At 43.4% G+C, this 13,354-nt stretch overlaps 1 protein-coding gene across 1 annotated transcript in view; it reads left to right on the forward strand.

Annotated features, from left to right (window-relative positions):
* Positions 1-13,354, forward strand: part of SEMA5B (semaphorin 5B) — a 135,165-nt gene that overhangs the window by 104,871 nt on the left and 16,940 nt on the right. The window contains exons 13-19 of the mRNA XM_026082200.1: positions 2,276-2,419; positions 3,945-4,092; positions 5,459-5,684; positions 6,345-6,563; positions 8,261-8,431; positions 9,342-9,491; positions 10,399-10,443. Coding sequence (XP_025937985.1) covers positions 2,276-2,419; positions 3,945-4,092; positions 5,459-5,684; positions 6,345-6,563; positions 8,261-8,431; positions 9,342-9,491; positions 10,399-10,443 — 1,103 coding nt within the window. The remainder of the gene's footprint in view (positions 1-2,275; positions 2,420-3,944; positions 4,093-5,458; positions 5,685-6,344; positions 6,564-8,260; positions 8,432-9,341; positions 9,492-10,398; positions 10,444-13,354) is intronic.

The following is a 13,354-nucleotide window of genomic DNA, read 5'->3' on the forward strand; positions in this document are numbered from 1 at the left end:
CTGTAAATACTCATTCTGTTAAGGACAGCTGTCTCCTGACTCCTCCCTGGAGTTTAGTTCTGTCCTTGGCACGAAAAATTCAGCAACACTCATGTTTTAATTGGCATCTCTCCTTCCAGTTGTAGGCTGTGCTGCCTAAAACACAGGCAGTCATTCGTACCCCTGTGCTGCCACCGTGGGTTGTGCGGAGCCTTCCTGAGGCAGTCTTTTTATGTCAGTGGGAAATGCAAAGTGTGCCAGAGGGATGGGTTTGTCAGCACTGCTCTGATGACGAAAGAGGCAGGAACATCCTCAGAGAAGGGGATGAAAAATATATTATTCAATCTTAGGACACCGGAAAACAGCATGGTTTGAAAAATAGGGACATCTGGTCATCCTACATCCGCCTCAGCCCTCGAATTTCCTTTAATTGACTTCATATGGCATTGTGATTTTTTTTGCAAAGAGAAAGCAGGATGCTTAAAGATGAGTTCTATTAGAAAGCAAGAGCTGGAAGTCTGAAAGTGTCCTCATTTCCGTTAAAAATCCTGGAACACAAATAGATGGTGAAAAATTTTTTTTTTTTTTGAGGAATTTTAGTAGAGATTACTTTCCTTTTTTGCTACAGCAACAGCAACCTTCCATTTGATTCTTTTCATTTGAGATTTTATACCTAATCTTTCTTCTGGACTGAGGTTGGGAAGGTAGTAGGTGGGTTAAAATGCTGAAGAGTACCATGGAAGAGTTGGATTTTTATGTAAGTGAATTTCTTGTTCTTTAACCTTGTTTGGGGAGTGAGAGGGCAAGGGAAGGAGGGAGAAGGGATGAGAGAACAAGAGGAGGAGGGGAGAAATATCTAACAGGGGTCTGAAATAAGGTTGCCAAGAACAAGCAAGACTTGATAACAAATGTAAAAGGTGCGAAGGGCAATGTGGGTTTTAACTTTCATCCTCTGCCCTGATTGGTGCTACGCCAGAAAATATTTCTTGCCAGCAATGTTATTAGTTCAGTAAATGCTTTGAAAATTAACATCTGTTTTTGAGCTTAGCTTTCAAGAACCAGCGAGCACCTGAGTTGTTTTTTGACTAGACTTTTTAAAAAGTTTTTTTTTTAAGAAAAAACAAATGAGATTTTTTGGCTTAAGGCAGTGTAGTATCAAGATCAGGCATTTCTGTAAGACAGAGCATTGCCACTGGCTCCCTATGAAATGAAAACCTGCAGCACAGAAGAGATGGAGTACGGTTTTTCCTTCCCCTGACTCTGTGAGACTCGAAGGTTTAGTAGCATTGCCAAATCAAGGGAAGGGGAGCTTTAATAATCAAGAGATTTTAAAGACGAAAGTGCTGGCTTCTGTTTAAACACATCATTGAGTCACCATGTCAGCGGCRTCACAGAAACCTACTGCGTGCACGTGTTCAGCCGGTCGCAGATGCGAGGTACAGAGTGCTAGCTTGCACCTCTGTAATTGAGGTGTGAACAGAGGGGTTTTACATCACATTTCCCGCAGGCTAAGTTACCACTGCTCAGCTGAGATGCAATCACTCATTAAACTAGGAAACTCAATCCTGCCTCTGAGCTCTTAATTGCTTTCTGGGTTCTACAGCTTTAAGGTCACACTACAGTGGTGTTTGCAGGCTGCCTTGAATGCAAGAAGCAATTATTGTTATTTTTAATGAAATTTGAGATTTCCACTTAATAGGATTCAAGGCCGAAGGCTTTAGGAAAACACCAAATATTATGAGGCTTGTGATAAAACCATGGGAGCTGGCAGTATTATTGCTGTAACAGATTTAAAGTATCAGTACCTGCTGAATGAGCAGAAGGTAGGTTTTTTACATCCTTTGGCACAGCTGGCTTTGGTGAGCCTCAAAAACTACATTTGGTTGTGCAGAAGAGCCCAGGAGATACAACTTTGGGATCAGCTTTTGGCTCAGAAAAGAGGGGTTAAGAGACACAAGGGGAGATGATGGGGGAATAGTCAGTGAGAGTTACAGCAACCCCACTGTTGCCCAGAAAATCCTAGGAGGGATTTCCAAAATCATTCAGTATTGGCTTCATTCTGTTCCTTTCCAAGTCTTAGAGACTTCAGTGGAAGGAAAGCGAGGCCAATGCTTTGAAAGTCCCTTTTCTGAATCTCAGCTGATATAAAGTCTGGTTGAAATGGATACATCTCTTTTCCAGTGCGTTCAAGGATTCCCCTGTCAGAGCCTTATGTGCTTTGCTGCTGAGCACAGCATGACATCAGCAGACCTTCAAGTAACCTGCATGGTCTGTTCTCTCTCCCTGCCTTTGATAGAAATGGCGCTTGGACACCCTGGTCTTCCTGGGCCCCGTGTAGCACTTCCTGTGGGATCGGCTTTCAGGTCCGCCAGCGATCCTGCAGCAACCCCGCTCCACGGTATGGGGGCAGGGTCTGTGTTGGACAGAGCAGGGAAGAGAGGTAAGAGGCGTTCACAACTCACTTTGTTCACTTTTGAGGTTATAATGTTGTCAGCTGGAAATGGCAGCTCTTCTATGAATGCAGATTAAGGCTGTTTGGCCAATTACATGGAGCAGAAGACCTCCCAGAGCCTGAGATGGGTGAGGTTGCTAACATGCACAGCCTCTCTCTTGCAATGATCCTGTGACCATCAGAGACTTCAGAGTTGCCTCCACCCTTTGTCATGACCTTTCAGACCTTCGCAAGTGTTAGTGCATGACTATTCCTATCCCCAAAACAGAGGACTGTCCTCCTGAATGAAAGGAGAAGTCATATCCTTTTAGCAGTCTAACTGTTGATAGTTACATTTTTCTGATTCTGTACCTGAGGAGGCAGTTGAATATGTGCAGCTTTCATTGCCAATTACACCATTCCTAAGTTCTGTATTAATTGTGCTGATGCACCAGAAGTTCAAGAGAGAATACAGCTTAACTCACAGATTCAGGCTTGAGTTTTTGCTGGGTTGGCAACAGAAGAATATCTATTTCTCCCCCCTCTAAACTATGCAAATTTGATGCAAAATCACTGAAAGACAATACTTTTAGAACCTACAGAGCCATCTGCACTATTTTGGTTCTTCAAGCCCAGCCCATAATTAAGCACATGCTTCAAGGCATCCCCATTTGGTTTCCGGTTTAGACATTTCATTAAAGGCCACCTCTGCTTGTCAGTAGGCTGTTGCTTGTCCCTTGAGTGGTCACTTAAGACAGATCTTTCTGCATTTCTCAGAATACAAAGGGCAATTCATTTAACTTCCTTGATTCAGGACATTTTAATGTTTGGCTTGATTTGTGGCCATTCAGAACGGTCCCTTTTTTGTTTTAAAGACTATGTCTGAGTCAGTTAGGGTCCTGTGTGATTCAATTTGAGAAGAATATCTATTCAAAAACTGAACAAAATTGAAGTTACCTTTTAGAAAGGGAACATGAAACAACATTAATTTAGCAGCTGCTTTTAGATGCATATAGCTGTTTTGGCTCCAATTGCAAACACTAGTTTCTTAGGGTCCAAACAACAGTAAGGGCCAGATTTTGGGAAGAGAAGATTGTCAAGCACTTAGTACCTGTCATTAGGGACAGTTGGTTGATGAGCTGAGCTCCCATTAGTTACCTAAATAAGAGCCAGATTTTCAAAACACTTACCATTCAGTATCTCTCATTGAGATACCTGGGCTTCAGCTTGTGAGCTCTTTTGTAACTTCAGTGTATAAAAGTTTTGAGATCAGAGCACTTTCAGAAGCCTGATCTTGATCATTTGTGCCAACCTTGTTAGTGAGCTCCGCCTTACTGTCTGGTTAACCACTCCTGGTTCTGTATAAAGGGTACAGTTCTCTGCTGTGAACAGGAATAATACTAATATAACCAGCTTATGCTGACTTTCTGTGCAAGCATGAATTGCACCCAAATGCAGTATGCACCCATTGTGCTTTTGTCCCTGGGATGTGCTGACATGGACTTTTTCTGAGCCATGTGCTTTCCTCTTTCAGATTCTGTAATGAAAATAGTCCATGCCCGTTACCAATTTTTTGGTCTTCATGGGGTCCTTGGAATAAATGTAGTGTGAATTGTGGCGGAGGCATACATTCAAGACAGAGGTCCTGTGAAAATGGAAATACATGTCCAGGCTGTGCTGTGGTATGTATTATTTACTGACATTGCATATAGGGCACCTATTGACATTTAGCTTCTAGGGACTTGGTATTTAACTCCTCTCTCCGTCTTGCTTTTATTTCTCAAGCTACAAGAAAATGCTAGCCTCAGCCCTTGCTGGAGACCATGCTGAAATGAACTGGGAAGTAAAGAGGTGGCAGACTGCAGAACCCAGTCAAGTTGGTGTGATTGTGTGTGTGTGTGTGTGTGTGTGTGTGTGTACGGGTAAGGAGAGGCTGCCATGCTAAGCTTTTGTAGGTTTAGATATCTCAGGTAGTTTACCTGAGAGCACTCCACCTTTTGTTCTTCTATCCTACTCCCAGGGATGATCCCACTGAGTCAAGGAAGCCCTACAGGCATCAGAAATGAGTCTCACTCTCATGCTAGAGTAAACAGCAGGTCAAACATGCAGTTAACCCACAAGTGAGGCAATGGCTACCCCTTTTCTATCTTTTTTTCACTTTCCCATTCTGGCAGCTGCTTCATGCAGCTGTTTTAATTATTTTTATGGAGAGTTTTCTTCCAGGGTAAGCAGATTTGATCTGGAACCTCCCATCTGTTCACAAGCTGTTTGGCATTTACTCTAGAATCATAAAATCCTGAAGCATTACATTTCCTTCCCTCTGCCAGAAGAAATTTATTTATTTATTTATTTTTAAACAAGAACTTGATGTTTTTCACTGGAATTCCTCTTGCTGATGGAGAAAATTGTGAAAACTTCAAATCACCCCATCCCCCTCCAGCTAGAATATTGGCTGGACTCAGTGGGTGCTCAGGTCTAGACCAAGGATGGCAAATGGTTCATAATCCTCATTAGAGAGTTAAAAAAGCCAACCAAACAAAAAATAGCAATAAAAAGAGATTTTTCTAAAAGCATCTTAAAAATAAAACACTAAACTTTTGAAGGAATAAACCTTACTGAGATTTTGTCCTCATGAGGGTCCTGTAGGCCGGCCTGGCAATAGCATCTCAGGGCCATAGCAGAAGATAACTTGTTCATTGTTATTATTATATATTGTTTGAAGTATTATCCTGCCCACGATGTACCAGGCTTTCCAAGCCCCACAGGACTTTGAGTCAGCAAAGAAACACAAACCTGAGGGACATAAGAATAACAAGCACAGTTCACCCTTGAGGTCCTCATGAGGCTATGCACCACCACTGCCTTCACAGTGCCTGGGTTTTGTGCTGGGCCCAGCTCTGACTTGTATCTGTGAGGTCAGATAATGTGGAGGGATGTAGTTTGAGATCCAGAGGGTACTCTCTTGTCTTCTGGGATGTAAATGAATCCCTGCCTGTTACAGTGTTGCTGTTTGATAAATAAGGAGAGAGTGTTTTTCCTCCTTGGCAGGAATATAAGACGTGCAACCCCGAGAGTTGCCCGGAGGTGCGCAGAAACACRCCCTGGACCCCTTGGATGCCTGTCAATATCACCCAGAACGGTGCCCGCCAGGAGCAGCGCTTCCGCTACACGTGTCGTGCCCAGCTGTCCGATCCTCACGAGCTGCAGTTTGGGAGGAAGAAGACCGAGAGTCGATTCTGCCCCAATGATGGCTCGGCAGTGTGTGATACTGACTGTACGTCTTGCCAGCTCCGGGGGGCCATAGGGCCAAGCCTAGATTTGGTGTTAGATGGGGGATCCTCTCGGGACAGCAAAAACCTGAGTGTGTCTACATAAATCTTGACACGTACAGCTAGTGCCACTACAGAATGACTGGGATGCATGCAGAGAGCCCTGTGACTTAGCGATCAACACGGTCATGAGCTCTGCGCTTATGGCACTGTATAGATTTGTTCTTGTTACTGTCAGACTGCTCCAAAGAGGACAGGCAAGTAATGAGGACATAGAAAAGAGGAGAAGAGCCGTTCTGCAGGACAGTGTGTCTGTACTCTTCTTTCTCTCTGGAGGTCCCCTTGTGCACTGCCTCTGGGATAATTCCCTTCACTACTGCTGGGATGCAAGGCAGTGTCCTCAGGGCACAGCCTGGATTGCTGCAGTTTGCTGCCCAGAAAGGTTATTTATCAAGGTTATAACTTGACTCAGCTCGTGTGTGTGCAGATTTTATTTCACTTCTACCTTTAACCCAGTGGAACAAAACTCTTGCTAAAAGCTTTCAACAGAAACCCTTCCCCAAGGCACACAAATCCTGAGTTTATTTATGAGCTGAAGTCCTTTTATAAAAGCCAACAACTGACTGATTTATAATCATATGGTGTATCATTTGTTTTCCTTGAAGCTCTTGTTGATGACCTCCTCAAGACTGGTAAGACCTCTGCACGGATTATCAATGGGGGCTGGTCCTTTTGGGGGGCCTGGTCCTCCTGTTCCAGGGACTGTGAGTTGGGATTTAGGATCAGGAAGAGAACTTGCACAAACCCCGAACCTAAAAATGGTGGCTTGCCCTGCGTGGGGTCAGCGATGGAGTACCAAGACTGCAACCCACATCCCTGCCCAGGTAACCATTATCATCTTCCTGCGTGAAATTCAGAGGTGTTCTTCCCCATCTTAATGGTGGAGACATCAAAAATCAGTATTTCCAAGCTGCTTTTTTTTTTTAGCTTTGGGGGTTTTTCCTTAATTTTTTAAAAGTTATTGAAATGACCCATGTCTGTGACCCACACATCCTTCAGTGCTGTGACTTATGTTTCATCTAGCCTCAGAGGGTAACACAGCCACATCCTCTAAAGGAAGTAGTATTGTGGCTTGTCTAGCAATTTTTTGCTTCAAGCAGGTTTGATGCTCCATCCAGTGGAGGGCATCATGGTGCACCTGCACCTTGATGAGAAGACAGGCTTAATGAATGTGGCTTAATACTGTGTAGAGATGCTTGATGTGGAGATTCTTCTTGTGAACACTTGTTTCTTCCCCCTCTCCTGCTTACGTATTGTTCTTGCGATGGGCATCTACTCTTGGCATCAGTTACCATTTCCTGCACAGCCAGCAGGGAGTATTCTTGCCTGGTTTCCTGGTTTTCGAGTTTGTCCTCATGTTTATGTTGCACTTCTGGTCCAGAATAGTAATAATAGACCATTGACAACTGTATTCTCACTTGCTTATCCTTCTCCTTACTCTGCAATAAATATCTCACCTAAATTTAAGTGATCTTAGGCAAATCATCTCACCTCTTTGCAGTTTCAGCATTTATCTACCTCTGGCAATACAGTTTGTGGCCTACACTTGAAAGTGCTATATTATTTTAGTATTATAATGATATTAAAACTCATTACAAAGATAAAATGCCAATGCGGATAGAACGATGATCAGAATGTGTAAAGCACAGCAAGAGTGGCAAATATTGCACTCTGTGGCCTCTAAAAAGAAAATAACTCTGGCACTATAAAGGCAGCTATTAGTACTATTTTGGAAGATCTCAGTGGCTTTTCACTAATGTCCGTGCCCTTCTTCTGTGCTGTTTTCTGCCCTTGGACGCTATGATGTTTTACAATCTGTTCTGAGTGCATGATTCCTATTTCTCTGTGTCTCCCTCCTTCCCTTCCTCACTCGATGTGTATACACAAATCCTGGGTTTATCTTGCACTAAGTCATCAGGTTGTTAAAGATATCTCCTGAAGTAAGTAATGTGGACCTGCAAATCAGATAGTCTAGTACACAGACAAGAGGGGTTCAAACTAGGGCTCTTAATTGCCTCCCTAGATTTATTATTAACTTGTTACGTGACTGTACTCAGATCAAGCCTCTGAGCTCCTGTTTTCTGAGGGTTGGGACTAGAAGAATTGGGCCCCCCCCCCACAGAAAGATGCCATATAAGCTCCACTTAGGTTGTACAGCATTTTGTTTCCAAGTAAATCTGCTGCTGCTGTAGGTGAAGTGTCAGGAAACAACGTAATAACAGTAATGCTGTTGTATAAAATGTGTGTAACAACAAAGTTACTGCCCTAAAGAATAGTTTCTGTTAGGGCACTTCATGATGCAGAGTCTTTTTGTGCAGATATACTTCATTCTGCATCCATGGAGTGGATACAAAAGTTTTTGTTGTCAGGCCCAAATGTCCTGGAGTACAAGAAAGTGCTAGCTAGTCTGGGCAGGGTGGATCTAGAAGGTGAGAGGCTGGGGCTGTCTCCAGCTTTGCCACAGTGAAAGGAGTAACCAGTGACATGTGCCTCCCTCTCCTTGCTTTTCAATATCCTTCAGTGAAAGGCTCATGGTCTTGCTGGACTCCTTGGTCTCAGTGCTCAGCAACCTGTGGAGGAGGACACTACCAGCGCACACGGACTTGCACCAATCCAGCCCCATCTAGCGGAGAGGATATCTGCATTGGTCTGCACACTGAGGAGGCCCTCTGCAACACACACCCATGTGAAGGTAGCCAGGTCTCATCTCTGCTTCAGCTGGTTTGGGTGGTGGTGGGAACAAGCCACATCTGCAAAGTGTTGAAAAATAAATCAGGAATACCATCAGTTAGAAGCTTTTCTACCCATTCAGTAAATGCATATTGAACCAGAGAAAACATAGGCACCCTAGTGTTCAAATTAAATGCATCACCTTTCTCTTTACTTGTTCACTAGAGCATGCCCTGGCACTCCGGTGCTGGCCAGGCAAAATCTTGTTAACGGCTGATCCGTTTAAAGTAATTGAAAAAGCGGGAGTTTGGTTCTTGAAAGTGGAAGCTCGCAAGATGAAGAAAAGGAGTCATGAAATACCAATCTGTATGGTTGCTGAAGGGGCAATCCTTCATTCTTGTGTCTTACACAGAATGGCAGATGAGTGTGTGCTACAGCTCAAAGGACAGGTGTTGGACCTGTGTTGCTTTTGAACCACCTTTGTGTTTCTCTGATCCAATGCAGGCTGACTGCTGTTCTTAGGGACCTTAACCAAACCGCTGTAATTTGGGCTGGCTGCTTGGGGTAACTCCAGAAGGCCACTGCAGATGTTGGGGTTTGTGGTGCAACATAGCCCCATCCACCTCCTTGTGCATCTTCAGCCAGAAAGCTGATATAGGAGCTTTTAAGGCAACCCCACATTATGCAATACTCCACAAGGTGTTGGTTTAGTCAGTGTTAAGGCAGCTTAACTTGACAAGTAGGATATGATGCTTGCACTGTTACTTGTATGGAGAGAATTAAATCCACTGAAGGCCCCTGGATTATATGTGCAAAAGAGGTCCAGATCAGGATCTAGACACTCTCCAGCAYTGGGGAAGTTTGGATTTTACAAGGGGTCTTTTCCCTTTTTGGTGATGTTCTCTCTGTGTTATCTTGATCTTGGATTTAAGGTGGCTGGTCAGAGTGGTCAGAGTGGAGCTTGTGTAATGAAGAGGGGATCCAGTATCGCAGTCGTTATTGCGAGGTACACAGTCCAGACTCTTCTCAGTGCGTCGGAAACAGCACACAGTACCAAGATTGCCTGTATAATGAAATTCCCGGTATGTACAGTGTCATCAAGGAGGGAGAGGGTGGGCTGATTCAGGAAAGCAGCTCATGCCCAGACTGTCAAGCTAGGCTGAGATTTTCTCTACTATAGATGGGGCTGGGATGCCTCTAAAACAACAAGCAAGCAAACTAACAAWTGTGCTATATACTTACTTGTTTCAGGCACAGGATAACTGACATTCCTTTGGGGACAACTCAGCTCTCTTATAAAGCAGAATTATCTAGATCTATAATAAGTAACTAGTATTGCTTGAATTGAAGCTTTTAACCTTGCATAGTTGTCTCAGGCTGGGCTATATAAATGAACTCTGTTCTTGGTGTGGATTTGGGCAACAGGAGGTCCTTAAGTTCAAACATCAGAGGAAAGCATCCCACAGGAGTAAAGAAGCAAGCTGGGGCAAATGGAGACAACTGGCATGTAAAGTGGGGAGAGCAATCAGGGGTCTAACAGAGAAAYGTTATTGATGGACAGATGTTCATAAACATCTTCCAACCTAGTTTTTGTGGAAATTGAATCTCTCAGGCAAATACTTGACATGTGTCTAGACTGAATAACTGCTTTCCAAATGTTCTTTTATGGACTACAATGCCCTGGTTTAAAAATCTGAGATCTACAGACAATGGTAGTCTTGTTTTCCATGGTTTTCTCAGCTGTCTTCTTTCTCCAAATGGAAGAAGCTGAACAGTGATCAGGTAATAGTACTGGAATTGTCAGGCCTTTTGAGAGGTTTTGTTGCGTGTGGTTCCCCATGCTGAGCTTATCATTCAATTTAGAGAGACTCTCAGCTTGCTGCAAAGCACACGAGCAGCTTCTCATGTCTAGAGCACCGGGGCTTTAATTACTTAAAGAAGCAAAGTGATGGCAAAATGACAACTTTCTCCAATCTTTTCTTTATTTAGTGATCCTGCCAGCCTCCAGCATTGATGAGAGCACAAACTGTGGAGGTAGGGTACCACTAACTATATATCTTATTTTTATCCTAACCTAGCTTTTTTTCTCCCTGTGCAGTATCAGCCAAAGCATTAATCTGTGCAGCTCACATCACACTGATAACCTTAATTCCATTGGAGTCTTGCTGTCTGAGTCAGACTGGAGGAATGTATCTCACCATCCAGTTGTCAGTTCCAAGATTTTTATTTATTTTAGGGTTTGGATTGGGCCCTGAGGGTCATTAATTATCAGGGAACACATCACCTGTCTTTCTCTATCYTCCATATAAATCGTTCAGGAGAAAGGAAGGAATATTCCTCATTTCACCATTGTAAGCCTGCAGCTGTTTGGAGGCAGGTATTTTTAAATAACCTATAAAGACTTTGGTGAATGGAGGTCTCTTAGACAGTTCCTTTGCTATCATAGGACTAGATTAGAGTTGATGGTTGTCCTCCAAGCACTCCTTTTCGTTGAAGTCTTCACCTCTCAGAGAAGATGTGACTCCTTTATGCRTGTAACTTGGAAGATACAGTCATTAGTGTCACTTCTCCACTGGCCTAGGAGCCTCTGTGATAAAAATGCAGACTGAAGAGAATGGCAGGTTTCTTCGACATTTAAAAATGCTAGTTTCACACTAATGACCATGTCAATTCCTACTTGCGTCACACCCCTGCTTTCCTGAAACCGAGATAGTCTGCAGGCTGCCAAAATCTGTTCCCCCTGTGGAGATCATGGCAAAAAAGGCATGYCATCTGTGGAATGGAAATGTGGCCTTTTGGTTTGTGACTGCAGGGCAATCAGTGGAATTAAGATTTCAGCACCTACAATGTAACAGTTGGCTTTCTGCATCACTCCTCCCCCTCCAGAGAGAGCAAAGTCTCTCTTCAGTTCCAGGACTCCTTACTACAGTTGCACTCTGCTGTTACGCCCTGTATTCGCATTTCCTTCTTCTTTTTTCCACCACCATTGCATTTGCTATTCTAATCTACATTTTACCATAGCTAATATTATTTATTACATAGCGTTCCACAATATTTGGCAAGGAAACCAATCAACACAAATTCTGCTGATGCATCTCAGAAAGTCTATATTATAAAAGTGRTGAACCAGAAAGGCTCCACCCTGGGGACTGATGTGCTGTAGATAAAATATTTTGTTTTACCCCTGAGGTACTGCTAAAACTCACCTGAAAAATCAGATGGGTCTTTCAAGGGCGACAGTGAAATGTAAGAGAGCTTTATGTTTTAGAAGGGATTTCCTACTGTAGTGAATAGGCAAATGTAACAGTGAAATGAAACATTCACTGCAGTGTAAGCAAAGCTGGGCAGGAGGAGAATGTGACAGAATGTCATGTGGCTTCACTGAACACCAGCTGCATATTCTGTATTTTAGCTCTCGTGAGTGAGGTAAACCAGGCAGAGGTTTTCAGCAAGGAAATGTCTTTTTGGAATAGTCTCATAATATTTAATAGGAAATTATCGTCTTTCTGCTGKTTTTTTGGATCATCATCTAAAACACAATAGAAAGTTGTAATCTTGCAATAGAATTTTATAGTGTGGTTTAAAAAAATAAATGTAGCTTGTCAGTCTAATAAATTCTATATGATCCTTACTGTAATTATGATTGAAGTGCATTACTTTTCTGTAGAACTCTATTGGTTTTGTTCTTAYTAAACTCAGGAGGATATTTTTTAACTAAAGATTAGAGGAGATCAGAAGACTAATGGGCAGAATTCTCTATTTGAAAAGCATATCAGTTAAAATGTAAGATGGCACCAAAAAAGATGCACACCGTGATCAGACTAAGAATGAACCTCATTTACAGCCACACTCTGAGTAGTCCCTTCCGTTTCTCTGCGCACAGTCAAGTCAACGCAGCAGTCTGTCCAAATGAATTGGCTTTTGAWGTATTATGGGAACTTTCCTGCTGCAGTCTCCGCTGAAGCGATCTGGCTATCCCCTGGGACAGCTGCCCTGGGGCACTAGGGCCCCTGTCATTCCTGCTTGAAAGATTATATGACAGAGCAAAGTCAGTAGCACTTGGGGTCATCATCATTGATTCTCTTCCTGTGGACCCCTCAGCAAACAACAACAGGGTCAACTTAGGCCACCCAAGACTGCTTCTGGTTATTTCTTTAACTTGGTGGCTATAAAGGTCACAAGTCCTTGTTCTGTTGATGGTGGAAATCTGTTGGCTGTTGGGTTTACCATAGGGTTTTTTCAGATGAGGGAGGWATGAGGAGAATTATTTGACTTTCTCCTCCCCTGCCAGGCAGAGTTGCRAGTTAGGTAGCTCCCAGCACGTGGGATACACATCTCCTTCCAGGGGTCAGTGCTGTGCTTGGAGGATGCTGCTAAAATCACACACCAAGAGAGCTCTSTAGGAGGCTTTTATAGTCCAGGAGCTTTTCTTTTTGAAATCTTCACACYGTAGCTACCCCACCAGCACCTGCCTCCCACTCCTATCTGTGCAGTTTGTGGAGAAATACAACCAAAGAAGGTTTTTTCAAGCAGTTTCCCCCTTTCCCACCTTATTCCACCTCATCTTTCCCATTCCCCTGAGGACCCCTGCTTTGCTGTTAGCGGTACAGATACACTGCAGAAGGTGGTGCAGAGGTGACCAAGGCAATACACTGCTATGAATAAGCAAGGATGCTGAGCACACTTGGATTACACCAGGGAGGAGTGTGTCTCTCCCCTACCCCCCCACAGTCCCATAGGCTTTTTGGGCAGCCGGCAAAAAGGGCTTTGGCCTCCCTTTCCTTCCCTTTAGAGAAACACTGTTTTTATCCCCTTATTTCCATGACACGCACATGCTTTGGAATCCATTAATGTGTATTGTTTGTACGGCTCATTTCTTTAGCTGTCAGCTTAACATAATGTTTAGTTTCAGTATCAATAGAGGGGAGAGAGGAGAGACAGGGAG

Source organism: Apteryx rowi, unplaced genomic scaffold (genome assembly GCF_003343035.1).
Source record: "Apteryx rowi isolate R43461 unplaced genomic scaffold, aptRow1 scaffold_57, whole genome shotgun sequence".
NCBI classification, from domain to species: Eukaryota; Metazoa; Chordata; class Aves; order Apterygiformes; family Apterygidae; genus Apteryx; species Apteryx rowi.